The sequence below is a fragment of the Pteronotus mesoamericanus genome, unplaced genomic scaffold (assembly GCF_021234165.1).
Source record: "Pteronotus mesoamericanus isolate MK-2021 breed Mesoamerican mustached bat unplaced genomic scaffold, CSHL_Meso_final scaffold_54, whole genome shotgun sequence".
Classification (NCBI taxonomy): Eukaryota; Metazoa; Chordata; class Mammalia; order Chiroptera; family Mormoopidae; genus Pteronotus; species Pteronotus mesoamericanus.
In genome coordinates, this window is record NW_026555321.1 from 17,807,387 (window position 1) to 17,832,686 (window position 25,300).

The 25,300-nt window shown below is 50.0% G+C and overlaps 1 protein-coding gene across 1 annotated transcript in view; it reads left to right on the forward strand.

Moving 5' to 3' along the window:
- RFTN1 (raftlin, lipid raft linker 1) overlaps window positions 1-14,890 on the forward strand; it is a 182,934-nt gene extending 168,044 nt beyond the window's left edge. Inside the window, exons 8-10 of the mRNA XM_054595029.1 lie at window positions 2,912-3,015; window positions 5,429-5,510; window positions 14,498-14,890. Of these exons, the coding sequence (XP_054451004.1) occupies window positions 2,912-3,015; window positions 5,429-5,510; window positions 14,498-14,890 (579 nt within the window). The remainder of the gene's footprint in view (window positions 1-2,911; window positions 3,016-5,428; window positions 5,511-14,497) is intronic.
- Window positions 14,891-25,300: the final 10,410 nt, after the last annotated feature.

The window sequence follows — 25,300 nt, forward strand, 5'->3', positions numbered from 1 at the left end:
ACTCCCTGCTGTTTGTATTTTACTTTTCAACCCACCATGTGACAGCCAGATATTAACACACTTGAGACTGAATGCTCAGCTCTTACAAGTAATGTGTTTTTTTGTGTTTTCCTTTTCCTTTCAGTCTTTATAATTCTGTACCCTCTGGCTGATATCCCCTACCTGGAGGGGAAAAACTGTTTGGGAGAAATCCTGCTGTCTTTCCTTTTAAGACAGTGACAAAATGCAATAAAATAGAGCAAAATAGAAGCAGCCCTGTACGAGACCAGTCTGATCATGCAGGTCAGGCGGCAGCAGTGGGTTGCCACTGTCTTGTCGCTCTGGGTACACATGGAGAAAACCTGGCCGAGGCACAGTCACCAATAAAAGGACTATATTCTGCCATTCAGAGCTTTGTGAGGCGCCAAAGCTTGTCCTGGTTGCCATGGCTACTGTCTGATTGTGGCGGGTTTGTCACAGTGCTTGATAAAGTGGGAAGGTTATTCTTGCTAGGCCCAAGTAATCATAACCTCGCAAAGCTTGAGAGTGTGGATTTAACATTTTTCCCCCCTCCTCTCTCTCTCTCTCTCTCTCTCTCTCTAAGTCAGAAATACTGGGGTGGGGGTGGGGGTTCCCAGGACAAAGCAGCCACAGCAGGTGCCCAGCATGAGGGAAACTGGCCTGTGCAGGTCTGGAAGGGGGTCCCCATGTGTCCAGGGGGCCAGGCAGAAGGAGGGGGTTGCTGGATCATTTGCGGCCATCACTAGCCTGAGTGGGGCTTCAAGGGGCAGAACTAGAATGGGGTTCCTCCTGTCCATTGTCCTTAAGTAAATTGGTTACGTCTGTGCCGTTCTTGCCACCTTTCCTCCCTCCGTCCTTCCTGCCTTTCCTCCCTCCGTCCTTCCCGCCTTTCCTCCCTCCGTCCTTCCCTTCCTGCTCCTCCCTCCTTTAACTTCCTTTTCCCTTCTTTCTTCCCCTCTCCGCCCATCTTTTCTCCCCACTCTTCTCCCCTTCCTCCCCTCCATTCTGTTTTAACGGAGCTGATTCTTCAGAAGTCTCTCTTCTCTTTCTCCTCGCATGGAGAATGACGAAAAGGTAAGATTTGAGTGACAACCGATGGATGCTGGCTGCAGCATCACAGCCCCTGTTCAGTCAGCAGGGACCTAACTGGTTATCTGGGCGGAGCCTCTCAGGCTTAGCTGCATCAGAAGTCCTAGGAGGACTCTCAGATAGATTCCCAGGTGCCAGCCCCAGACTGTCTGATCTGGTTGGTCTGGGTGGAGTCCCAAGACTCTGCATTACTGGCAAGTTCCCAGCTGTTGCTGAGGCTTCTGGTTCAGGGAGCACACTCTGAGAACCACTGATAGAGGCCAAGACTTATTTGATACAGTTGAAGAAACTCAGGCTCCTGAAGGATAAATTTACTGGCGGCTGTCCAGGCAACTTGGTAGCCATGCTGGGGTGGTAGCTCAGCAAGAGGAGCGTTAAAACCTATTTGAGTCCTGACCAGTGTGGCTCAGTTGGTTGAGCATCATCTTGCAAAGTGAAATGTCATTGGTTCAATTCCCAGTCATAGCATGTGCCTGGCTTGCAGGCCGGTCCCCCACTGGGGCATGTGCAAGACCAGTCGATGTTTCTCTCTCACATCAATGTCTCTCTTCCTCTTTCTCCCTCCCTTCCCTTCTCCCTTTTAGTAAGTAAGTAAATAAATAAATATCTTTAAAACCTATTGGAAGAGGCAGGGCTGGTTGTTCACTCACTTCTCATCCACTCTAGCCCAGGGCAGCCAGGCTGGCTGGTTCTATTCCCAAAAGGCCCCAGCAGGACAGCCACTGGCCACTGACGGCCCCTGTGCAAGGTGCCACTCCCCAGTTAAGCCCACCCTCCTCGCTGATCCAAGCCCAGCTGGCCTTTAATGTGTACACGCTGGTATTCTCCCCTGGAATTCCTAGAGCCCAGCCCTGAGCCCGGGAAGCCTGCCTTGAGCACGACTTGCGTCCTTTCTCTCCCGCCGACCTCCGAAGCCTCATGGCCCTGCCTACGGGCCATGTTGTATTTTGGTTACTTGCATGTATGTGCCATTGCCTCTGGTGGACTGTGAACACCAGCACCCCGACAGCGCCTTCATTCGCTTTGCACCCACCATGGCTTCAAAACTAGCTGAACAAATACCACGTGGCTGCCTCAGGTGGAAGGAATCTGGCCACATGTTTGAGATGTTCAGAAGCCAGCCTGCCAGGGATGGGGAGACCAGTGTAGATACAGGATGGGGGTGAGGTGGACTGCACTTCCAGCATTAGCTGGGGGCCCGGAATAAGAAATCAGGCCTGTTTCCGGGAGCAGGCGTGATGTGGGAGCAGGACGGAGTCTTTAAATTCAAAGGCAGGTATTGGGCAAGTGTCCTGCCTCCCATGCTGATTTCAAATAAAACACGGACAAGCATTCATTTACCGCTTTATGGCAGGCTGCTTAACATGGGTGAAGCTCCGTGTGTGTGTGTGTGTGCGTGCACGCACACACACACAGCTGCTGTGGCTGGATGCAGATGACTTGATCATTTGTCAACTGTAACTTCACTCCGCACGACACGCTCCCACATCACCCAGAGCGGTATGTTGTCATATGCCCTGAATCTGTCTTTGAGGCGAGGTAACTGTGCTGCTTCCGTGAAACAAGAATAAACAAAATTAATGGATTAATCCTTTGGCTCTAATTCCTTGCCAGTTATGCAGATGGAGGTGGGGCCGGGAGAGGTCCCAGGCTGGCAGTTTGGCTCTGAACTCCTTAAGCAGAACACAGGCAGGGCCTCCAGGCGGAGGGACACCCCTCCCCTTTCTGCTTTGTTGAGTTGGTGAGTTGAACAGTCTCCTCTCAGTCACTTGGGTGTCGGCCTGAGGCATCAGCATCCCTTACATTGGCCTTTCTCCCTTAGGGTGTCGAAGTGCAGACGGACTACGTGCCCCTGCTGAACTCGCTAGCAGCCTATGGCTGGCAGCTCACCTGTGTGCTCCCAACTCCCGTTGTCAAGACTAACAGGTAACAGTAGCAGTCTTTATGATTACGGAAGACTTACCCTGTGCTAGGCACTGTTCCCAGTAAGCACTTCATGTATGTAGCTTGTTTAATCCTGGGACCAGCCTGTGAGGCTGATGTGGCTCCATGAACTCTCCAGGTGAGACATGACAGAGCTCGGGTTGAGGTCCCTAACTCCCTGCCCCCGGAGCTCTCACCTGCACCCCTCTTCCCACATGGGGAGCCTTGGCCGGTGAATCATTACAGCCCAGCATGTCAAAGATGAGCCACCTGAACTGAGAAGGTGCAAGGCTCTCAGATGCAAAAGAAATTCAGCACCTACTGTGTGCCCTGTGCCAGGCTAGTTAAGCGCATTGTATATAAAAATCTCATTTAGTTCTCAAAAGTACTATGAAGTGGATATTTAAAAATTAAACTCACTATACAGTGGAGGAAAAGAGTGGCCAGGGAGGTGGAAGGACTTGTCCAAGATTATGGCGAGTCAGCGGCCCCACAGAGAAGACGTGAAGGCCGGGGGCCGTGGCCCTGGCTGGCGGCACTCCCTGTGATTTCTCGTTCGGGGTCATCTGTCCACCCCCAGCCCTGCCCACCATCCCTTGGGCCTGCGGGCTTGTCTCGGTCAGCCCAATGCTAAAAGGGAGTCGCTACCTAAACTAGTCCTCCTAACTATCCTGTAAGCATAGATAGGATTCCCGGTTTACAGGTGAGGAAACTGAGGCTCAGAGAGGTTCAATCACGTACCTGAGGCCACACCACCACTAAGTGGCAGAACCTGGGACTGGAACCTCAGTCGGAGAATTGAGGTCTCCTTCTACGCCAGGCCGCCTCTCTGCCCGCCCATAGGGGTGCCCCCCCTCCCGTGGCCCTCAGTGCTCTGCCTGCCGCATGCCCATCGCTGCAGGGTGACGAGCAGCGCGGGGCAAGGCGGATGGTCTGGGGAGGTGGCAGGGCAGTGCAGCCCCGGAGCCCAGACGGAGGGCGGAGAATAATGGTGACAATCAGTGCCTTTCCAGGGTCCCTCTTGCAAGCCCATCTGGGCCTTCAACATGTCTCCCTCCTGGCACTGGGACTCGGTGGGCCTGCAGACTTCAACCCAAGCCCCAAGTCTGCCACCTTGGTCACGTTATACAGCTTCTCTGAGTCTGTTTTCCAGTCTGTGAGATGGAAGAACGCCTGCCCTACCCTCTAACCCTGAACCCAGAGGACAAGAATCATCATGAGAATGTCTTTGAACATGAAGCCCCAGCTGGTTCTAAGCAAAGCCCAGAGAGTGCAGACAGGTCTCTGTCTGTCTGTCTCAGAGAATTAACGCCTGCGAAATAATTCTCCCTAATCCTCCACTTTCCCTGTGCGTTACAGGACCCCTCATGGTGGCGTTGGGGAGCGCACCGAACCAGACAGAGCCGAGCTTGAATCTTGGCTGTGTGCTCTCGAGCCTGCTCCTTAAATGAGCTTTTATTTCCCATCTGTAAAGGTGTCTGCCCCAGTCCTGGGAGCCCTGTGGGGAGGCCTGAAGGTGGCATTGTGTGTGGACTCACCCAGCCCAGCCCCACAGTAAAACAGGAAATACCAGTCCCGTCCCTCCTTACCCTCTGACACTCCGTGTGGAGACCCCTTGCCGCAGCAGAGAAGACTTTTACAAAACGGAGATTTAAGAACATGATCTAAGGGTGGGATGAAACCCGGGGAGAAAACAAGGACCCCCTCTCCAGTACTTGATCACCTTTAAAGGCAGCTCTGTGGGGTCCTGCCTTCTTGGAAGGAAAGCACACACACATGGGGCCGTAAAAACGAGTGGCACCCCTGAGCTCGCCGGCGCTGTGAATGCCACTGCCTGCCTCACTGGCCCTCTTCCTCCGTGTGCCCGCGGGAGCAACATGGCCCTGCTGCTGCTCAGTGAGGGTGAATCGGGCTGTCGCCGGGAGCTGTGCGCACCCAGCCCCCTACCTGCTCTCCCTGCAGTGGCTGCTGCTCAGAGCTCTTGCCCCAGGTCCTCATCTACCTGCCCATCCTGGCCAGCCAGACCCCTCCAGGGCCTCATTCCCAAAGACAGTTTGGGAAGAGGCCCGCCACCCCTTTGAGCTTCACTAAAGAAGCCAGTTTATCATCATTTGGCCAAGACACTAGCTGTTATTTCTCATCAAGGGGAGGGAGTTTCCAGCTGTGAAGCTGACTTTGCAGGGACAGCCACCAAGCTTTTGTTGGACCCCCGAAATAGCCCCCCCAGAAGCAAGGGTGGGTGGCCAGGGGTGGGAGAGTTGGGGGGCGGGTGCGCTTCTTGATTCTGACCTCTCCCTGTTTGGTGGCAGCTCTCGCTTCTGTGTGCGGTCAGCCTTTGTGAAGTCAAGGACCACAGTGAGGTTTGGGGTTCTCCCAGGTCTAACCTAACTCATTCTCAGTGCTGTGTGTCTTACAGGGAGGGAAACATATCCACCAAGCAGATTGTCTTCCTTCAGAGACCATGTCTACCTCAGAAAACCAAGAAGAAGGAATCAAGGGTAAGTGACCTTGATTGCCTTCCTCGGGTTGCTTTGGCAGGGCTTCCCCTTCAGGTGGGTTTGTCTGCAGCACTTGAGTGGGCAGCCTGCTCCAGCTTCCAATGGCTCTGAGCCCAAGGACACCTGAGCCCCTTGGCAGAAACTGCACCAGGCCTGAAGCTGCCAGAATGGGACAGATGAGGGCACTGGAGGGCCTTGTCTGCCAGTGTCCTGCTGCTGGCCAGGCCAGAGGAGAGGAGGAGAGAGGTTCTTCTGGAGATGCAAGCCTGCCAGATACTCCCACTGGGCTAGAAACAGGGGCACAAAGTCAGCTGCAGTCTGACGGATGCGGGTGGGGGAGGGCTGGCGCTCAGGCCCTGTATCTGTGTCTGCATCTCATTACCAGCGGGCTGGAGCTCTGGCCTGCCTGTGGCATCCCTCAGGACATCACAAGTCTGGTGATCTTGGCAAACAGACCCTGCTAGAGCTCCTTTTTGACAGGCCCTGACCCGAAAGCCTCTGAATGACAGCGGCTGGTCTAGACAAGGTCAGCCTCGGCCTGCAGCAGTGAGTCCTCAGGTCAGGCCACCCTGCGGGTCGCCAGGATCCTTTTCCCCTCACTGGTCTTTACAGGAACCATCCAGGAAACTCAGTTGTACTGAGAGGCGGTGGCCGTTCCCAGAATATTTCTCATGTTTGATGACGTCGATCCCAGGTCCTTCCCTTGTGTCCGATGATTCTGATGTTTCACACCTCGTGCATTGTCGCTGGCAGGTGCTTTTCCCACGGGTGTTTCACCAGCTGCTCAGGAAGAGGCAGGCGAGTCAGAGGTGTCACTGGGAGCCAGCTCACTCTACCTTTGATGGCCCGGACCATGCTGTCCCGCAGAGCCTGCCAGGCCTGCTCTCTCCTCACACTTGGCGCTCTCCCGGTGCTCCCTGGTCCTGGTCCCTCATGTTCTGTGCACACAGAGCCTGGACAGGGGCACCAAGCAAGTGAACAGTTTGGAGCAGCCCCTTACCAGCCAAGAGATCCAGGGGGAACCCGTTTGTGGGGTGAACGCCAAGGAAATGGTGCCTTAGAGCCAGATGGGGTAGAGTGCAGAGGACAGTCTCTCTTCTAGCTCTGATGCACTAATGTGACAGGTGATAGCAGCAGAGATCCAGAAGGCAACCGCCAAATATACCATTAACCACCAGGAGCAGTCAGCACCAGGCGGAAGATGGATCAGCCAGGTCTGCTGTCAGTTGCAACTTAGCCGTAGGCTCTGGGGGACTGTGCGCATTCACAGAGTGACATTCAACAACAATGCAGGCAAGGTCTCCCTCAGACACCAAAATAAACCTTCTGCTTTAAAGAAGGGGTGGGGGAGCGCTGCCTTTTCTTGGCCGTTTTCCAGGTTGTGGTGCTGACAGATTCGAAAGCAAAGACATGTGGCTCGATGTTGCAGGCCATGCATCTCAGAACAGGACGGCCAGTGGGAATGGGAGTGGGCGGGGAGGTTTTTGAGGTAGTTTTAAAGCTGGTGTAAGAAGGCAGAATGACTTTCCTTAGGGAAAATCCAAAGAGCATGGGAGTCATTTATTTTTCTGGTCAGTGGAAACTTCCAATACTGGGTAACTACACAAATACGGGTTGGCTGCTTTCCCCTTTAAAGTGCTTATGCCCAAGGACTGGCTGGTGCCAAGCACTTGTTCTCGGTGTGATCTAGAGAGATCACCCCCCTAGTGGAGTCCCAGGGAGGGGACTTTACAGCAGACATCTTGTCTCTCTCTCTTTGCCCCTGTCATTCGCTCCTCAGTGGGCTCAGGTGGACGTTCTGCTCCCACGATGCCTGCGTACCCCTGTGACGGTGGCAGTACCCCCACCTAGTCCTGACGGTACCTGAGCTCCTGCAGCACCGACACTGTGGGCTGCCTCTTCCTCTTGAAGCACCTTTTTCTCTTGGCTCCATTCCCACCACACTCTCCTGGTTTTCCACCAGGTTCCTCAGGGTTCAGACACAGCCCTGTCTCTCCTCTCAGTCTCTTACCATTTCCTTAAAAAGTCTCTCTCATCCCCAGAGTGAGAAAATCTCACTTACCACCTCTGGACCTTGACTTTTGTATCTGCATTTTCAGCTCTTCTCCCCTGAGGCCCAGTGCACCTGCCCCGTCACTGCTCAACGATGGCGGGGCAACTGGTAGCTTTGCCCCTCCCCCACACCCAGTCGACCCCACCCCCTTACCTAGAGAAATGGACCACCAGCAACCCAGAGGCACCCGCCCACCTACGGTTCACCCTTGACTCTCCCCTGTCTCCTTCCCCCGGCTCAGTCAATCCTTGAGACTTGTCTATTTGAGGTCCTAGACTCTCTGGACCTCCACCCCTCTTCACTCTCATTTGCCTCAACTACTTCTGTCTCCTAATAACAGGTCTCCCTTCAAACGTGTTCTCTGCTCAGAGCCAAAGAGATCTTTTGAAAAGGCCAGTTGAATCATTTCACCCACGGCTTAAAATGGTTCTAAAGCTTCCTATTAAGATAAAGGTGGAGCCCTGGCTGCGTAGCTCAGTTGGTTGGAACATCATCCTAATACTCCAGGGTTGCAGGTTGGATCCCCAATCAGGGCACATACAGGAATCAACCAATGAATGCATAATGAGTGGAACAATAAATCAACGTTTCTCTCTCCCTTCCTTCCTCTCTCTCTCAAATCAATTAAAAAAAGATGTAGATGGAAATCTGGAATGTGGTCCCCAAGGCCCAGTGTGATCAGCCCCCACATCCTTGCTTCCCAGCTCTGTTGGCATCTTCTGTGGTTCTCCTGTCTCAGGGCCTTTGCCTTGGCTGTTCTGTCTGCCTACGCCATTCTCTTCCATGGTATTTTCTCGGGACTATGTGATGCCCTGGGAAGAGCCACGCTCCTCTCTTTCACAGCTCTCCTCTACATATTTGTGCTCCTTAGTTTATCCTGTCCTCGTGGGTTCAGTCCATGAGAGCACAGACCTTTTTGTCTGACTTTTGTGTGCCCAGGACCCAGCTTTTAGTTGGTGCTCAACAAATATTTGTTGAATCAGTGAATGAATAATCAAAATTCTGAGCCTGGGACATACCTATCATGTCTACCATTAAAATTTAAGAAAAGAAATCCCAACATTGACACACCAAGAACAGAGCGTATTTAGCCCTCTTTAAATCTGCAGTGTGGACAGAATTCTCTAATCAGGACTTTTCAGCATTTGAAAGAAACCTCTTGGTGTGTGAATGTGGCCTTCAAGGCAAATATAAAGCTGCTTCGAAGGTGATAGGTGGTTTCTGCGACACCAGAGTAGTCTTCCTTCAGGCTAACCTAGTTGAAGTGGAGCAGATAACAGACAGTTTTTAAAATGTGTGAATTAAATCCATTAGCCCCTGCTGACACAGAACTCTGGACACACACCGCTGAGAAGTGAAGGATTTTTTCCTTTCCCGCAGTTATTTCTGACACGGACAGCTGGCTGGACTCTTTCTTGGCGTAGGCACCGGCCGCACACTCGGGAAGGCCGGCATCGGCACCACGCCGCCGGCCTGACCAGCAGCCTGCTTGTGGCGTTCAGAGACTGTCTCTGGTACTGCTTAAGAGAGGGGACACGTCCTCCGGGCTGGACCGCCTGCCTTTAAGTGTGGATGTCACTGGCCGCCTCGGGGAGCCTGTCACTGTCCCAGGGGCTGCCACATCCCTGCCTCTCCTCTTCTTGCTTTCTGAGATGTCATCTTTCTGAGCTTTGGGATCTGGAGCAATCTTCATTCTTTGTTAGAGACTGGGACCGTCCCAGCGTAAATGAGGAAGAGAACCGGGGTGGTGAGGGGAGAGGTGTGGAGATGGAAGGGAGGGAGACAGAGGAAGCCCTTTCCACGGACGATGCCAAGGCTGGGGGCTGGCGGGGGCTGGGGGAGGCCTGGGGAATGGTGTGCGTGTTTCCCAGCTGTTTCTCACACGGCGAAACGGCCCAGGTGCTTTTCTGAGCGTGGTGGTTCTTAGACTGTGGTCCCTGGACCAGCAGCATCAGCCTCGGCTGGGAGCTTGTTAGAAATGCAGCCTCCCTCCTCCCCGCCCCACCCCGCCCCCTGAGTCCGATGTGGGGAGTGATTTGGTTGAAGGAACCCTCCAGCTCACCCTGATGCCCGCTGCGGCCTAAGAGCCAGTGTCTTAATTGAGTCGTTTAGGGCCCTTCCCAGGCTCACCCATGGACCTCGATCCAAGTTTTATCATTATTGATTTTTTTTTTTTTAAGGGGCCCATCAGGGAGCCTTCGGTGTATATACCTGTTTTTAATAAACCGAACCAAAGAATCTTTAATGGCAGTTAAATCTGGACTTCCATTAGCTGACCACTGGGCCTAATGAATCCAGGGCCTGGCCTAGCAGATGCACCTGGACGTGGTCAAGTCTGAAAGCTGAGGCAGTGATGCGTTGGGCTGAGCCATCCAAAGGTGCGTTGCCTCTCCCTTTGCCCCCTCTCCTCTGTTCTCTCTAGGGCAAGGGCCTGAAGCCTTTCACCCACCGAGAACGAGAGGCTGGAAGGGTAGTGTGGAGCCACAGGCAGCTGTGTTTGGATTCCAGCTCTGTTGTTTCCTAGCTGTGTGCCTTTAGGCAAGTTACTCTGACCCTACATACACCTCTGTAAAATGGCTCTCACTTGCCTATCCAGAGTATTGCTTTGGGGATTCAGGGAAATGGGAAACCTTGTCACTGTGCGAGACACATAGTAGGCACCTTGGTTGTGTTTGTTTTCCCTAGGCAGGTGTTCTACAGGTAGTCTACAGGCCTTTGCAACTTGGAACACTTAGCTTTTATGTTATACAGACCCTGAGTTTTGGCCACTGCCACTTCCCTGCTTCATGAGAATGTCCCTGCACAGGAGAGAAGGAAGAAAGGGGAAGACTCAGGTCAGAGCCTCCTGGTGCCTGGCTGCAGCCCAGGGGACAGCTGCTTGGGGGTCAGGGGGCCCAGCCAGCGTGCGGGGTCGGCGATGGCACCACAAACCCGTCTGAGGACACAGAACACAGTGCAATCCTAGAGGGCATTTGGCGTGGCAGATTGTTCTGTGATGACTCTGAAGGACATTAAACATTGGCTGTTAACAGTGCCCATCCAGCTCAGCTCTGACATCCCCGAATCCTCTGCCCAGCAGGCCGTGCGGGTTCCTGAAGAAAGTGGCCCTTTCCGCGGCCTGTGTCCTTCTGTTGTATTATATCAGGAGATCAACAAAACGTGTTCTTTTTCTGTAAACTGGTTATGGCCAGGCGTCCAGAGGAACCACAGACCTTCTGTTGTTTATTTAGCAAGAGCAGCCCCTGAGACGATGTCTGTTTGCATTCGTGAATAACAGGTGTCGAGGAGAGAATCTGGCACAGGTGGAAGCTGCTTGGTTGTATACCATGCAACGGCAGGGAGGGCTGCTCTCGTCCACTCGTGTGGATGGGCTCCTGGGGTGTGCACTGCACAGGCAACTATTTCCGAGAGGAGGAACTTGCGACTTGGAGAGATTAACAACTTGCCCAAGGACAGAAAGCTAACAAGTGCCAGAACCGGGATTTGAACCGGGGTATCAGCTGCTGTACTATAGTGCTTGGATGTTTTAGCACTTAGGACCTTTCAGCAGAGCAATCTCACTGCTATTTTTTAGCAAAAGTAAAACTTCCTCCAACTTCCCTGAAAGCCCCCTGCCTCTCACAGTATTATACATAAAAGCAAGCTTAACTGGTGTTTTTCTAAAAACATGCAAAAATGCAAAAGCTGTACTTGGGGGACATGGATTTTTCTTTACGGCTCTTCCATTTGGGCTGAAATTATAATGCAGTGGCAGTTGCTGCATATGACAAGGCAGCAGTTATGAACCATGATTGCTTGTGCCCGAGAGCCACAGAGCTTTGGCGTCAGAGGCGGCCGCAGGGGCTCTGAAGTCCCAAGTCAGCATCCTGCACTCGTGGCTACGGAGCTGAGGTGCCTGCTTCAGTCTCGGCTGAGGTGGGCACCACTGGGGTGGGGGTCTGAGGCACCACTTTGCCTGTAGAGGAGTTCCGTTGTTGGAAACTCGTGGCTTAGGGGGGAGAAGTTCAAACCCTCCCCAAAGGGAAGTCTGTCAGCTCTAGCATGAGAGAGAGAATCCCAAAAAAGGACTGTCTGGGCAAAGCCTTTCCAACATTGTAGGGGAATTCCTTCGGGGATTTGTGGGGGAGGGGAGGGTGGAAGAGGACAAGGTAAATGTGAAATCGTAGTCTCAACATGCACTTTGCTCCTCTTTATCTTTGATGGGATATTCAGATTTCCCAGTCTTGTCCAAAGGTGCTCAGTCTAAGAATCCTATGGTGCGCTCAGTCTCGGAACCCGGTGAGTGTTTAGGCAAATGTTTTATTTGGGGAAATAGATTTCTGCCACTGAAAATTCTGCAAAGGTGGCAGATTTTCAAAAATTTACATAGCACATTTTTTGGGTTTTCTTATTAGCAGTGCACTCAATTATTTACAATGTGCTACAGCCTGAAAAAATCATTTTCCACCGATGGTGCAGTTGCATTCCTGGGCTCCCCTCTCCAGCCCAGCAAGAAGCCGTCAGAACCCAAGGCTCCCTTTACTTTTCTTTCAGTCATAGAATGTCTAAGACTTAAGTCCATATTTGGCAAAACCAACATGGTGTGACTCAAGTAGAAAGAAATGACCGTGGCGGGAACTTGAACTAAACTCCTGTGTGTACCGTGAGTCACTGAGCTGCACCTGCTGGGGGCCAAGTCACATGCTCAGAATCTAGTCCCATGATTCTCTCCTTCCAGGTGAGACCACTCCTTGCAGTGGGAGTCCTGACTCTGGCCCCCATCTACCCAGCCATCTCTCCCCTGGGGTTTCTCTTTGCCTTCACGACTTCGTGCCTTGCACGTCCTGAAGATCCCATGGCTGCCGTCTTCCCACGTGTACACTGCATAGTCTCTGACATCGGAGTCCCTGGGTTCCCACCCAGAGTGGGCTGTCCCCCACCCCCATGCTCTGAGGTGGTGGCCATCCCAGGGATACTGATCCCCCCAGAATGACAGCGGTCAGAGGGACTTTTTCTCAGGGAGACTGGGGAGGCGGGCCCTGATGTTTAGGGAGTGGAGGGAAAAGGGTGCAGTTCTTGTGGAGTCGTTAACCCACAGAACGCATTCCTCATTTTGAAAGACAAGGACCCATTTCTCTGAATCTTCCAAGGTATATTTTCTAACATCCTTCGAAGTTTCCACAAGCTCATTTGCCCAGATTTATTCCAAGCACACAGGCTTCTAAACTGTCTTCCTGTGGGACAGTTCGTGTATTCAACAGACTCAGCAGGTCTTTGAATGTTTTCCACTCTTTTTCTTCCTTAAATTAATTTCTCTTCTTGGAGATCAACCAGAAATAATGTGCAGATGCCCCAGCCTCTCCTCATTAAACCCTAAGCTCTGCTTTGACTTGAAAATAGGCCTGGTTCACCCTGGAACACAGCGTAGCCGGCGTGGCTGGGCGCTGCCGTCCTCCCATTCATGTATCCCGCAGACAGGCTCTGAATGCCTGCTCTGCGCTGTGCCCCAGGGATCAAGGAGGAAATAGGCCAGATGGCTTCCCCAGCCTAATGGAGCTTACATCTGAAGTCAATAATGGTAACGGCAGCATATCTGCTGTATTATGTGCCAGGCACAGTGCTAAACCCATGACACGAATTACCGCATCATTGAAACCGCATAACTACCCTGTAAGGCTCGCCTTGACAAACCACAGCTCACAGGCCAAATCCAGCCCACCACCTGTTTCTGTAGATGAAGTGTTATTGGAACACAGTCACGCTTATTTGTTTACATATTATCTGTGCCTGCTTTTCTGCAACAATGGTAGAGTTCAATGATTGCCGCGGAGACCACGAGGCCCTCAAAGCCAATATAAAATATTATCTGGCTATTATATAAAAACTTAACTGACCTTGCTTTCACAGAAAATGAAGTCACCAACCTTGGTTCTAGTTGGAGTTACTGTCCCCATTGTATAGATGAGAACACTGAGGGTGAGAAATCAGGCGGGTGCATGGCAGAGTCGGGACTCTTCGCTCCACAGCTTTGATAGTCCACTCTTGCATAGCTCTGTTACCAACCGCACGCCCTGGCTCTTCTCTGAGCCTCACTTGACGTCCTTGCCATGTGGGGAAACGCTTGGTTGCAGGTCGGGCTCCCTGGGAAGCAGGGTCTGAGATAGGTTTGGAAGGTGGAAGTCGATAGATTTGGATGGTAGAAGTTTTTGTAAGGGTGGGGGGCAGGGGCAGGTGCTCTTAGAAACACCACCTGTGGGGAAAGCAGGGCACAGGAGACGGCCAGGGAGTTAGTTGAGCTGTGATGGCCTCAGCCAACGCCCCAGGTGGCTCTGGAGCTGGGATGGCCTTTCAGAGTTGTCCGTAGTTGGGACAAGGAGGGACAGGCTGCTGTGCCTCACCGGGACCAGTCCTTGGCTGTAGGTTGCCCCAGGAGGTGGTAGGGGCTGTCAGCAGACAGCAGACCCCACAGCTCGGGCAGAAAGCCTGCTGATCCTACAGGGGGACCCCGGCACCCCACACTCTGTGCCCTTCTAACTTAGGTGACGGAATGCCTGTCCAGTGCTTCATAATCCACAGCCTGCTCAGAGCCCTGGTACTTAGGAGGGGCAGGCCCCAAGTCCCCTCCCTGTGCTGGCTGTCCAAATGATAGGCTTTCAGGACCTCTTTGTCCAGGCCTTTAGTTTGGGGCCAGTTGGAAGAAGTGCCCCTTGGCCCCCACAACGCCTGAAATCCACGTCTAAGATATACCTGTACCATGGACCACACCATAGGTGGCATCAAGCAGATTCTCGTGGTGGGTGTGATGTGTTTGGGCTACAACTGAAGTTTGCTCCGCCTCAGCGGTTCTGGGAATTGTGTGTGTTGCTCCAGAGAAGGGACATGGGTGAGACGTTCAGGTGAAGCTCTAGGTTCACAGAGACGGCATTTATTTATCCCCACCCTCTCTGATTTTTAGTTTCAGTGGCGATTCTCCCGAGAAGACATGCACAGCAGGCAGATGAGGAAATCCAAAGGTAAACTCAGTGCCAGAGACAAGCGACAAGCAGAAGAAAACGACAAGAATTTAGAAGACCAGTTTTCCAAGGCTGGAGACGTGGGCAACTGTGTGCTGAGCCGGCAGCGGGACGACGGAGCCTCCGAGGAGATGAAGGTCCCCGTCCAAGAGGTCGTGGGAGAACAGCTGTGTCCTGATGGCCAGCTCTCTGTGGAGGGCGGGGCCGTGCAGAATGGTCCTGGCGGCCACTGCGGGGCCCTGGCTGGGGGCTGTGAGGGGCACTCGGGTCCTGCTGAGGATGCCAGGGAGGGAGGTGCGGAGGAAGTGGCTGCAGAGACAGCAGAAGACAACTGAGTCTCAGCAGTTGGCGCTGAAGCCAGATACATTGGCCAACCAGAGGCACTGTGCCAGCAGCCAGGCCGGGGCTGGTTTGCCCTGGTGTCCTGCATTACCCTTTGTCTTGGCTTGACCTCTCCTTGTGAGCTCGCGGAGGCCCTCCAAGGGCCAGCTCCCTGACAGTGTTGGTTTCTGCACATCCATTTGAAATGTGTCGTAATGCCCCAGCGTTAGAATGCAAGAGGTCAGGTTATTTCTTCTAAACCTCAGGGCTGAAGGCCCAGCCCTGGCTCCGCCACTCCTCAGTGGGAGGGTCTGGACCCGTTCAGTGCCTGCGTCCGCCCCCTAGGGCCTCCAGGGAGCACCGGGTCAAGTCCACGGGCCTCCCTGGCCACAAACCAAGGCTGTGTGTTTTCCATTCCCACACTCTGCCGGGGCAGTGTCTGTCCTCACTGTTCTCTGCAGCTCCTTGGTGATTGAAGCCACCCCTGGAGCCCTGTCAGCTGCTCTTCACCTAAACCCCCGGACCCTGCTGCTTTGGCAAAAAAAGGACATTTGAGGAGGGGAGGTGCCCCACCTCCTGGCTTTTCTCAAAGTATTCCCATAGATGCTGGTAATCTGGAAATGAAAGGTAATTCTCTTTGTGTACCTGCTCTTGCAGAACGTTCAAGAAAGTATTCTGTGTTAGTATTAATGCCAAAAAATTTTTTAAAACGTTTTGTATTCAGCACACCATGTGAACTCACATTCTTTCTGTCATTTCAGGCCACCCCAGTTGGTTGGGTGCCCTTGTCATGTGCTATTTTAATCAGTGTATTATTGGCCAAGTTGATTCCCATGTATGCTATCACGTGTTTATATTGTCCAGAAAGTATCGTTAAGGCTTTAAGTAGATACAACTGGTGTCTTGACCAAAACAACAGCCTGTCTCTTTCTTGTTTAGTTACTTAAAGCAATAAATCATCTATGAGTTAGAGCATTGTGAGCATTGAGTGTTTATTGTGTCACACAACGAGAAAGCCCTGGCCTGATGTCCAAAGGATTCAATCCCACATCCCTCATTTACTTTTCCTAAGTTACTTACTCCTGGCGCATGATGATCTTAGACAAAATGAAGTGCTTGGGAGCAACAAGAGAGCCAGCTGAACACACTGTGCTTTCTTGTCACTTGGAGGAAGGAGGCAGACTTGGATTCAGGTGCCACCAGGTAAGCCAGGGCACAGCCACCTCCCGCTGCCTGGGGTAATGGTGACAAATACCTTTTGAAAACAAGTAATAGCCCTGTGCAAGCTTTTAAGTAAATTATTTAATGAGGCAAGTCTTTTCCCTGTTTGCAAGTTTGCTAAAATAGAACACATTTGTAATACGTTTTTATAGGGCAGAACTGAAGACCCTTGTACAGCCACATTGCAGAGTCATTGCCCTCTAGATGCTGGCGCAGATGGCTCCCACCCAACCCCCACCGCCCACCTAGAAAGGTGGAAGGCTCAGTTCAAAGAGAGCTATTCTCAAATGACATTTTTACATAATTATACTCAGGAACATCTATATGGCATCTTGATTTAATAAAAATGTTACCTCTTAGCCCATATCTTAGAGGAGGATCACAGCTTTTTATAAAAACATGCTAGTTAGCAGCAGGCTGGGACGAAAACGACGCTCGTCTTTCACAACTCAGAAGCCTGTGATCCCTGGCTGCGTCCTCTGGGCGGCCAGCCTTAAACCGCTCGGCATTGGATACATTTTTCAATAATTAAGTGACATTTACGTTGGCTGAATGTGTCATGGGAAAAAAAAATTAAAGGTGACTTCAGCTCATTTGAATTCCTCAGGAAGTTGGGGCCTAGAGCCAGACTAACAAATAATTCCTGAAGATCTTGTTTTTTCCCCTCACTTCTCCACCCCCCTGCTGATATCTGGCAAAACGTCCACCTCCTGCAGGCGGTTCTCAAATTGGCTGCGCTTTAGAATCACTGGGGAGTTAAACCCAACACCTGGGCCCCACTCCAGACGTTTGGAGTAGCTGCTCTGGGCTGGGCATCGGGACTCAGAACCCCTCCTTGACACAGATTCGAAGGTGTGGCCAAGGTCAGACCCGCTGGCCACAGGGTTACTGTGAATCAAATCACAGCTTGTTCCTTGTGAAGTGCAATGCCTTAATAAAAGGTAAATAACCAAGCCACTAACATCCAGTCCCAACACCCTGCATGTGCATTACAAGTGCATCGCAAATTCCTGAAGGAAAATTTTTATTTCCTGTGATAGGTGACAGTTGTGTGGGTCATGGGCATTAACAAGGCCCCGGTGACCAGTAAAGTTTGCAAAGACTTGCAGTGTTTGACAGGAGGAGGCTTGTGCATGTGGCGGTTAGCCTTTTGGGCTGCAGGTGTCACAGAGGGTCTTGCAGGAGCCGAGAGTTCTAGGAGGGTGATCAGGGGACTGAAGTGGGGACCTAAGTGGGGGACTAAGTGATAGTCCTTGCTGCCACCACCGGGGACATGCCTGGGAGCATTCCAGGAAGTCCAAGGCACCGAGATTGGGGGAGGCCAAAGCTAGTTCACAGAGGGAACAGAGAGACTGCCGTGGAGGGTTTGAGTAGTTCTGCGTTCCAGTCATTTGTCTGTGGAAGGCGGTTTCCAGAGAGGGGAAAAAACCTAGGAAAAGAGATGTTCCTACAAAACTGTGGCTGCATTTGGAGTCTCACTAGGAAATAATTTTAAGACCGCCTTTTCTTCACCTTTGGAGGTTCTGGAAGTGGTTAGTGGGCACTCACGGGGCACTCGGGGCACGAGGAGGAAGTCTTACCAAATCTGCTGAAAGAAATGCCATTGTATGCTGTCCAGGGCACACAGCCACAAGGTCAAGGCAGTGGGCACGGAGAGGCTGCAGACACCTGCATTAGTGAGGCGGGAAGGCTTGTGCGGTGCCCGGCTCGTTGGGTGGCAAAGTCCAGCCAGGCTTCGGGACCAGGCAGAGCTTGTTAGAACACTCACCTTGCACAGCCTACAAATGTAACTTCATTTCTTCACACCACTGAGCATCAATCGCCTGTGTGTGAAATGAGGCTGATGACACCCACCTCATCAGATTTTTGTGAGGATTAGTAAGGTGCGGTCACGTGCTTGGTCCATGGAACACGCTCTCCGGGTAGCAGTGAATCATGATGCCGATGGGTAATAAATGTGACAGAGACCATCAGTGCACACCCAATATCCACGGGCTCCTGTACTGCCCAGCACCTCTGGCAACTTGGGACCACGGGACTGGGTTCTGGCCCACGGGACGTGAGCAGACATGATGTAAGCCAGTTCTGAGCCTGACCTTGAAAAATACCCCACGCAGCCTCAGCCCTTGCTTCATCTCCAACGCCCTTGGCATAGTTCAAGATGGACCACGGCATGAGGGATAAGTAAACCTTCACTGTGAAAACCGCAGGGATTTAGAGGTTTATCTATTACTGAAGCACAGAATTCCCCATGCTGACTAACAGGCATAATGTAATGTTTATAAAATCTTTATTAGTGCTTTATAAGGAACAATCCTTGCCTGAACATTTTTAAATCTCCAAATTGATCATATTTCACTGGAATTATGCATGATGGGACTAGCTTCAGGAAAAAAAACAAAACATCGAGTCATTCTGATTCATTTCTTATGAAGCACACTTTATCAGACTCTAAATATATTAATTATGCCCTTTACTAAACCACAAAACATCTTTCAAGAATAGCTCTCAGATGTAGCAATGCTTATTAGGAGGAATATGTTGACCCAAAATCCGTGAGTCACGGAACACATTTCATTCGGGCCCATACCCAGTGCAGGGCGTGCTGGCCTGGGGGCCTGCAGTGAGCAGCACAGCCTGGCTGCCCTGCGGAAGCTCACGGCCCTGTGCGGGCCAACAGAAACGGCTGGGACTAAAGGTGAAGTCCTGAAAGGGCTGGTGGCGGGGGGCATGGGAAAGAGGCCTGGGGCACAGACAGGCAGCCTCCCCATGGTGTCAGGGGGTCCTGTTCCCAGCAGCCGTCCGACGAGTGCTGGGAGCTGACTGCGTGAGCAGTGCAGGGTGTGCCGCTGGTCATTAGCACTCTGCCCGCTCCGTGACCTGCCAAACAACTGATGCAGCTTCCCGGGAGAGTCTGGGTTTCCTGTACCTGGCTCCCCAAGTTTGGAACAGGGAAGCATGTGAACTTTAGCTCTAAGTACAAGACCCAACAAGCCCTTGGCTGGGATTTCTGAGGTGGCTGTCGCCAGAGAAGGAAGCAAAGCGATGTTCACCACAGGTTCCTGTTGATAATGATCACTTCTGTGGCCAGAATGAAAAAACTAGCTCTGGTTACAGACAGCTGGTTCTCTGAACCTGGTAGGTACTTGCTTCCCCAGCCCCTGTAAGACAGTGTGGGGGGTGGTATTTCCCTTCAGCAGAGGAAGCCAGGCCACGTGGGAGACCTGTGGGTTTATGTGGGCAAAGGGGACTGGATGACTCACTATACACATATATAGGTTTGGTTTTTTTGTTTGTTTGTTTTGAACAACAAATGTTCACATCTCACACTTCTCGAGGCTGGGGAGTCCAAATGAAGACACTGGCAGATTTGGTGTCTGGTAAGAACCTGCTTCCTGATTTCACTTCCTTGTTGTGACTGCATATGGTAGGAAAAAGGCAACAGATTCATAATTTTTCATGCCTCCACCACTGTGCTGGGTTCTGGGAAGGCAGCAATGATGAGATGGACGCAATCCCGGCTCCTGGGAGCTTGCAACGGACACTGAGTGGTTGCCCCAGTAGTTAACTCTGCGGTAAGAGCTGTGGAGAAGTGCAGGATGCCATGAAGACAGAAGAGGGGGCTGTAACCTGCTTACGGAAGGCTTTGTGGAGGACATCAGAGTTAGGCTGGCCCCTGAGAGATGAGCACCAGGCGAGCAGTCCACAGCCGTGCGGGGTGGAGGTGGGCTGAGCAGCTAGGAGCGCACGCAGGCTGTAGAGCCAGTCTCCCTGGTTAGAGCCCAGACCCCACCACTTAGCAGGTGTGTGGCTTTGGGAGGGTGACTTGCCCCTCTGTGCCTCAGTTGCCTCACCTGTCAAATGGGGGTAATAGTTGTGTGAATTAAATGAGTCAATATATGCAAGATGCTTAAAGAATGGCTAGCATACAAGAAGAGCTATGCAAGTGTTGGTGAGGAGGAGGGGCACAAATTGAAAAGGGAAGGGTCTAAAGAAAGAAGCTTATCATGTTCAAGTCCGTGGAAGAAATCCATTAAGGCAGCTTTGCCGTGCGTGCGTGGCCGGGAAGGAGCAAAGCAGCAGAGGATACTCAGAGGTGAGATGGGGGCCAGGTGCAGCAGGGCCTGTGAGCCATGGTAAGGACTCCAGTCCTCCTGGTAGAAGTAATGGGAGGCCACCGATTAGTTTTAAAGGGGAAACGACAGAAGACTTGTGTTTTTGTAGAAGAGCTCTGTCACCGAGTGAAAAAGTTGGTGTGCGGGGTCCCGCAGGGAACGCAGAGGTGCACGTTAGCGGGCCAGTGCTTTAGGTCAGGTGAGAGTGCTGGTGGGTTGCGCCTCAGTGGGAAGGGGAAGAAGGAGACAGATCTGATGATGATTTAGGAGCAAAAATTGACTGAATTTTGCAATTGACTGGAGACTAAGGGAGCTACTGAGTCTACCAGCCATACCAGATAACAGGTGAGTACCGTCCTTATCAAAGGCATTTCCTCAGATTAATAAATACTCCAGTGATACTACTGTTGTTTGGAACTTTTCTAGAACCAGTCTCATGGATTATTTTTCAGGATTTGAATAATAATTCAACATTATTTTAAAAAATCAGAAGACCATAAGAAACCTATGGTCTCAAAGAACTATGCCGTTAATCTCTGGAGGGAGTTGTGGGGGGCGATGCCATGGCACAGGCGTGTGGTCGTACGAAGAAAACTGCCTTGGGTCCGAGGAACGGAACCCGAGTTCTGCCCCCAAAACATGTTTCAAAGGCGAGGCTGGCAATGACCTCTTTGTGGTGGGGAGGGTTTGGGGACAAGTCCAAGGCTGAATCTGTGGAAAGTCCTCCACGGGCACAGGAAGGAGGCTATCCAGGAGGTCTGGCTTTGTCACACCCCAGCCACGTGAGGCTGGGCAAGCCACCTGAACCCCCGCCCCCTGCCACTCATCTCACCTCCCTTGCTGGTACAATGGGACAGCTTCGTTCGCCCCGCCCACTTCCCCTCGTTGTTGGGGAATGATTTAGTGAGATAAAACAAAGTGTGTGTCAAATGCCAAGTAATGCTGTACTGATCACTTGATAACAGTGTTCCAACCCAAATCTACACTGCCAGTGAGTTCAGGTAACCCCAGAGAGACTATTTCCTATCGCTCTTCCTTTCTGACTCTCCCTGTGAAAGTGAAGTTATATTGCTCTGTATAACATCTGCTTGTGTTTAAATCATCTGGAAAGGGGGAAAAAAAAAGTGTGTGTGGCAGAGGCCAGATATAGAATATACTAAAAAGCTAGAGTAATTAAAACAATGTGATATCAGAATCACGGTAAATAAGGAGACCTATGGAACAGAGTAGAGAGTCCAGGGGGAAAATCCACTTGTAGGTGGAAATTTAGTACGTGATACAGGAGGCATTTCAAACCACTGGGGGGAAATGCAGAATATTTGATAAATGGCATTGGGCAACTGGACAGCCATGTGGGAAAAGCCAGATCTCCATCCCCCATCAAGCACAAAAATAAATCCCCAATGGGCAAAAGACCTGTAAAAATATCAAAATATCCATAAAAGCCAAGGGAGAAGACTAACATGCTTGATTATATATAAATTTAAACTCTAGTATAAGATAGAACAAACAATTCAGTGACAAGTAACAGAAAGGGAAAAAAATATTTGCAATATGTATACCAGTGGATTAGCATTCATTTTACTTTATAAAGAGTTACAAATCAGTCAGACATCGCAGTGGATATAAAAATGAACAAACACCATCCTCAAAAGAAGAGAAATGGCTGAAACACTTTAAGTAAAAAAACAAAAAATGCTAAGGAGAAATCAGAAAATTATTTGAAAAAATCATCCTTCTACCCAACAGACTAGGAAAAACAGTGTAAAGACTTAGAATCTCCAGTTTTGCCAGAAGGTAGGGAAATGAGTATTTTCACGTTCCATTAGAATGCAAATTGATTGGGTATTAGGGAAATTTGGAAATACTAGACAATTTTTAAAGTTTTTTATTTGTTGAATTTAGAGAGAGAGAGGAAGGAGAAGGAGAGATAGAAACATTGATTTGTTGTTCCACTTATTATTGCATTCATTGGTTGATTCTTGTATGTGCCCTGACCAGGGATTGAACCCACAACCTTGGTGTATTGGGACGATACTCTAACCAACTGAGCTACCCAGCCAGGACAATACTAATTGATTTTTGACCCAGAAATGACACTTCTAGAAACTCAATGGGAATACAACACAAATTATATGAACAAGTGTGTTCCCTGCAATACTGTTTGTAATAGCCCCAAACTGGAAACAACCTATTGTAAATGTTCATCACAGAGATATGGTTAAGTACATTATGGTACATTATTCGGAATGTTAAAAGAATTAAAACCAACAGACACATATACCTGTGTATGTATACAAGATTAATACACTGTAAAATGTCTAAAAGGATACCTAGCAAGCTTGTTACACAGAAGTTCATCCTAGGTGAGGGAGCGGGATCGGGGAACAGAGGATTTCAGCATCTAGTGTACATACTTTTATATTGTTTGATATTTTACGATCATATTTATCAGGTAAGTAAAAAGGGACAAAGGAACAGATGAAATTTTAGTCAGCTCAAGCACAGCAAAATGGGACTTGGGGTGAGATGGAAAAGAGTAATGGGCACCAGTAGGGTTTTTTAATAACTCAGAACAGACTGATCAAGATGTCCCGCCACCACTAGGGAAGTCTGGGTTCCTGAGCACAAACCGTTCTGAAAGGCGCGCGTCGGTCTGCCGGTGGGCTGGTAGGTATCTTTATATGCCGTCGCCATGCTTGCTGCGTATGCGCTTATTAGGAAAGAGTGATATGAAAGACAAGACATCTCACTCTTTCCCTAAGATCAAAACAGTATATTTCTTTGAGTTTCATTTAAAATAAAATTAAATAACAGCTCTCAGGTTAAATTATCAGCATGTGATTATCTGTAATAACTGAGAATAAAGGAAATTGCTGTTTTCCATTCAAAAAGAAAAAAACAAACCTCAGGCATTGGCTGCTGTTTGACAATCGCTGCATGCGCACACGTACTTGTACTTATGTGCATATCTACACACCTGCAGCTATGCCTCCCATCCCAGCAATGCTCCCCAGCACTGTCCCCGGAGCGTGGGGACACCCCTTCCCACCACCCCTCCCACCTGCTACCCACAGGGCACCAGCACTCCAGTGACTGGCCCACACATCCACCTTCCTCAGCTTCCCTTGCCACCAATGAGAGCCGCAAAAGACATATTATTTTCCCCAGAGCATTTTTACCGTCAATCTTGTTGCAACATTCTCAGTATTCAATATACTCCTTTGTAGAAGATGGCTTTTACCACGTTTCAGCCTCATGAAAAATAGTTCCCCAAAGTACTTAACTTGCTCCTCAAGATAACCTTTGCCTTACACTTTCTTATCTCTAATTTCTAGCAGTGACGGCACATCGGCACATCGTAGATGCTCAATAAATGACAGTTAACAAGTTTATCATCCTCCAGAAAAGGTCGTCTCCTCCCCAGCTGGAGTCCCACTGAATGTCTCTTGATAGTTTGTCAGAGCATCAGTCTGTTATCTCTCCCATCGTAAAACAACAACAACAACAACAACAACAACATCTGTGCTTTAGTTAACAGGATTGTATCAATTTAACTGTACTGTGTGTCTTAGTTTTCATAAATATGCCATCTTACGTGGTTATATAAGATGTTAGCATTTAAGGAGGCTGGGTAAAGGAAACTCTGTCCTCTCTCTGCAAGTCTCCTATAAATCTAAAATTATTTCAAAATAAAAAGTTTAAAAAACAAAACGAATTTTTAAAAATGAGTAAAAAAAAAAAATGGAGTTCTCTTACCACCATTTCTCTTTCCAGCTACTATCCCCATTTTTCTTCTTCCCTTCATACAATAGTAACATTATTTGGAACTATTACCTATATTCACTCATTACAACTTATTTCCTCCCAGTTCTGAAGCCCACTCCAGTATTTTCTCTCTTAACATCCATCTTATCAAGATCACCAATGACCTTCCAGTTTCGAAATAGCAGAACTCACGTCTCCTGTCATATCAGCAGCCTGACACAACTGACTACTCATTCTTCTTTGAGACACTTTCTTCATGTGGCTTCCTGACACCACACACTTGTTTTCCTTCTTCCTGTTTATTAGAGCACTTTTTACAGCTCTAAGAGCCCCAAACCCCACCCACCCCGACTTGGTATGGACCATTCACACAGCAGGGGCAACCTGAAACAAGGTGAACATCAAAAAACTGACCATAAGGAACAGAAACAATCAATGTAGAAAAAGCCACGAGTTCATAATGATACTTTAAAAAATCTGCTCATCTTTGGAGGTTGCTAGGGCACCAGCTCATAGCAGGCTAATTGATTTTTGAAAAGGGCGAGAATCAAGCATTGATCCTGTCTTTCCTGTTCATACTCATCTCAGGGCAAAGTCAATGAGGGAAAGTTCTCTACAGAACAATGACAGGTAATAAATGCAGGAAAATGATAGAAATGGGCAATTAATCCTTAATAAAATCATGGGTATGGGCACTGATCGACAGCTGCTAAAATAATTAGGTGAAAGGTCGACAGAGAGCCTCACATTGGATGGATCAGGCTGACAAAAGCTGAACCCATTGATCAATCTTAATGACACTAAAAGTGAGAGAATCAGACATTATGTACCTCCTCATGTGTGAAATAGGAAGCACACACCACCACTTACAATGCAGTCTTGCAAAAAAAAAAAAAAAAAAATCTTGAATCTGAATCTAAATTAGCTCTAGGTCTAATTACCAGTTTACAGAGTACTGAGGATAGAGGATCACACTGACACCTTGAGGATAAAGAGGGCCGGGTTCAAAATGTGGGAAGGTCTTTAAGGACAAATGACTCAGCTTCTTCAACAAACATATGACGGGGGCAAAGAGTGTCTTCGTGTGTGTGAGCAGTGGAAAGAAGGTGCCATCGAGTGAAAGGAACTTAAAAGACCTATCAGCCAAATGCAGTGTGTGGACTTTGAGGCAATGGGGAAAACAAGGCAGAAAGGTCTTAGTTGATATTAAGGAGTCATCACTGCTTGTGTTGATATAATGTTGGTCCTGTGGTCGTGTTAAGGTGATAGATCTGTTGGCGATACAGCTGGAGATATGCTGAAGAATAGGGTGAAATGATA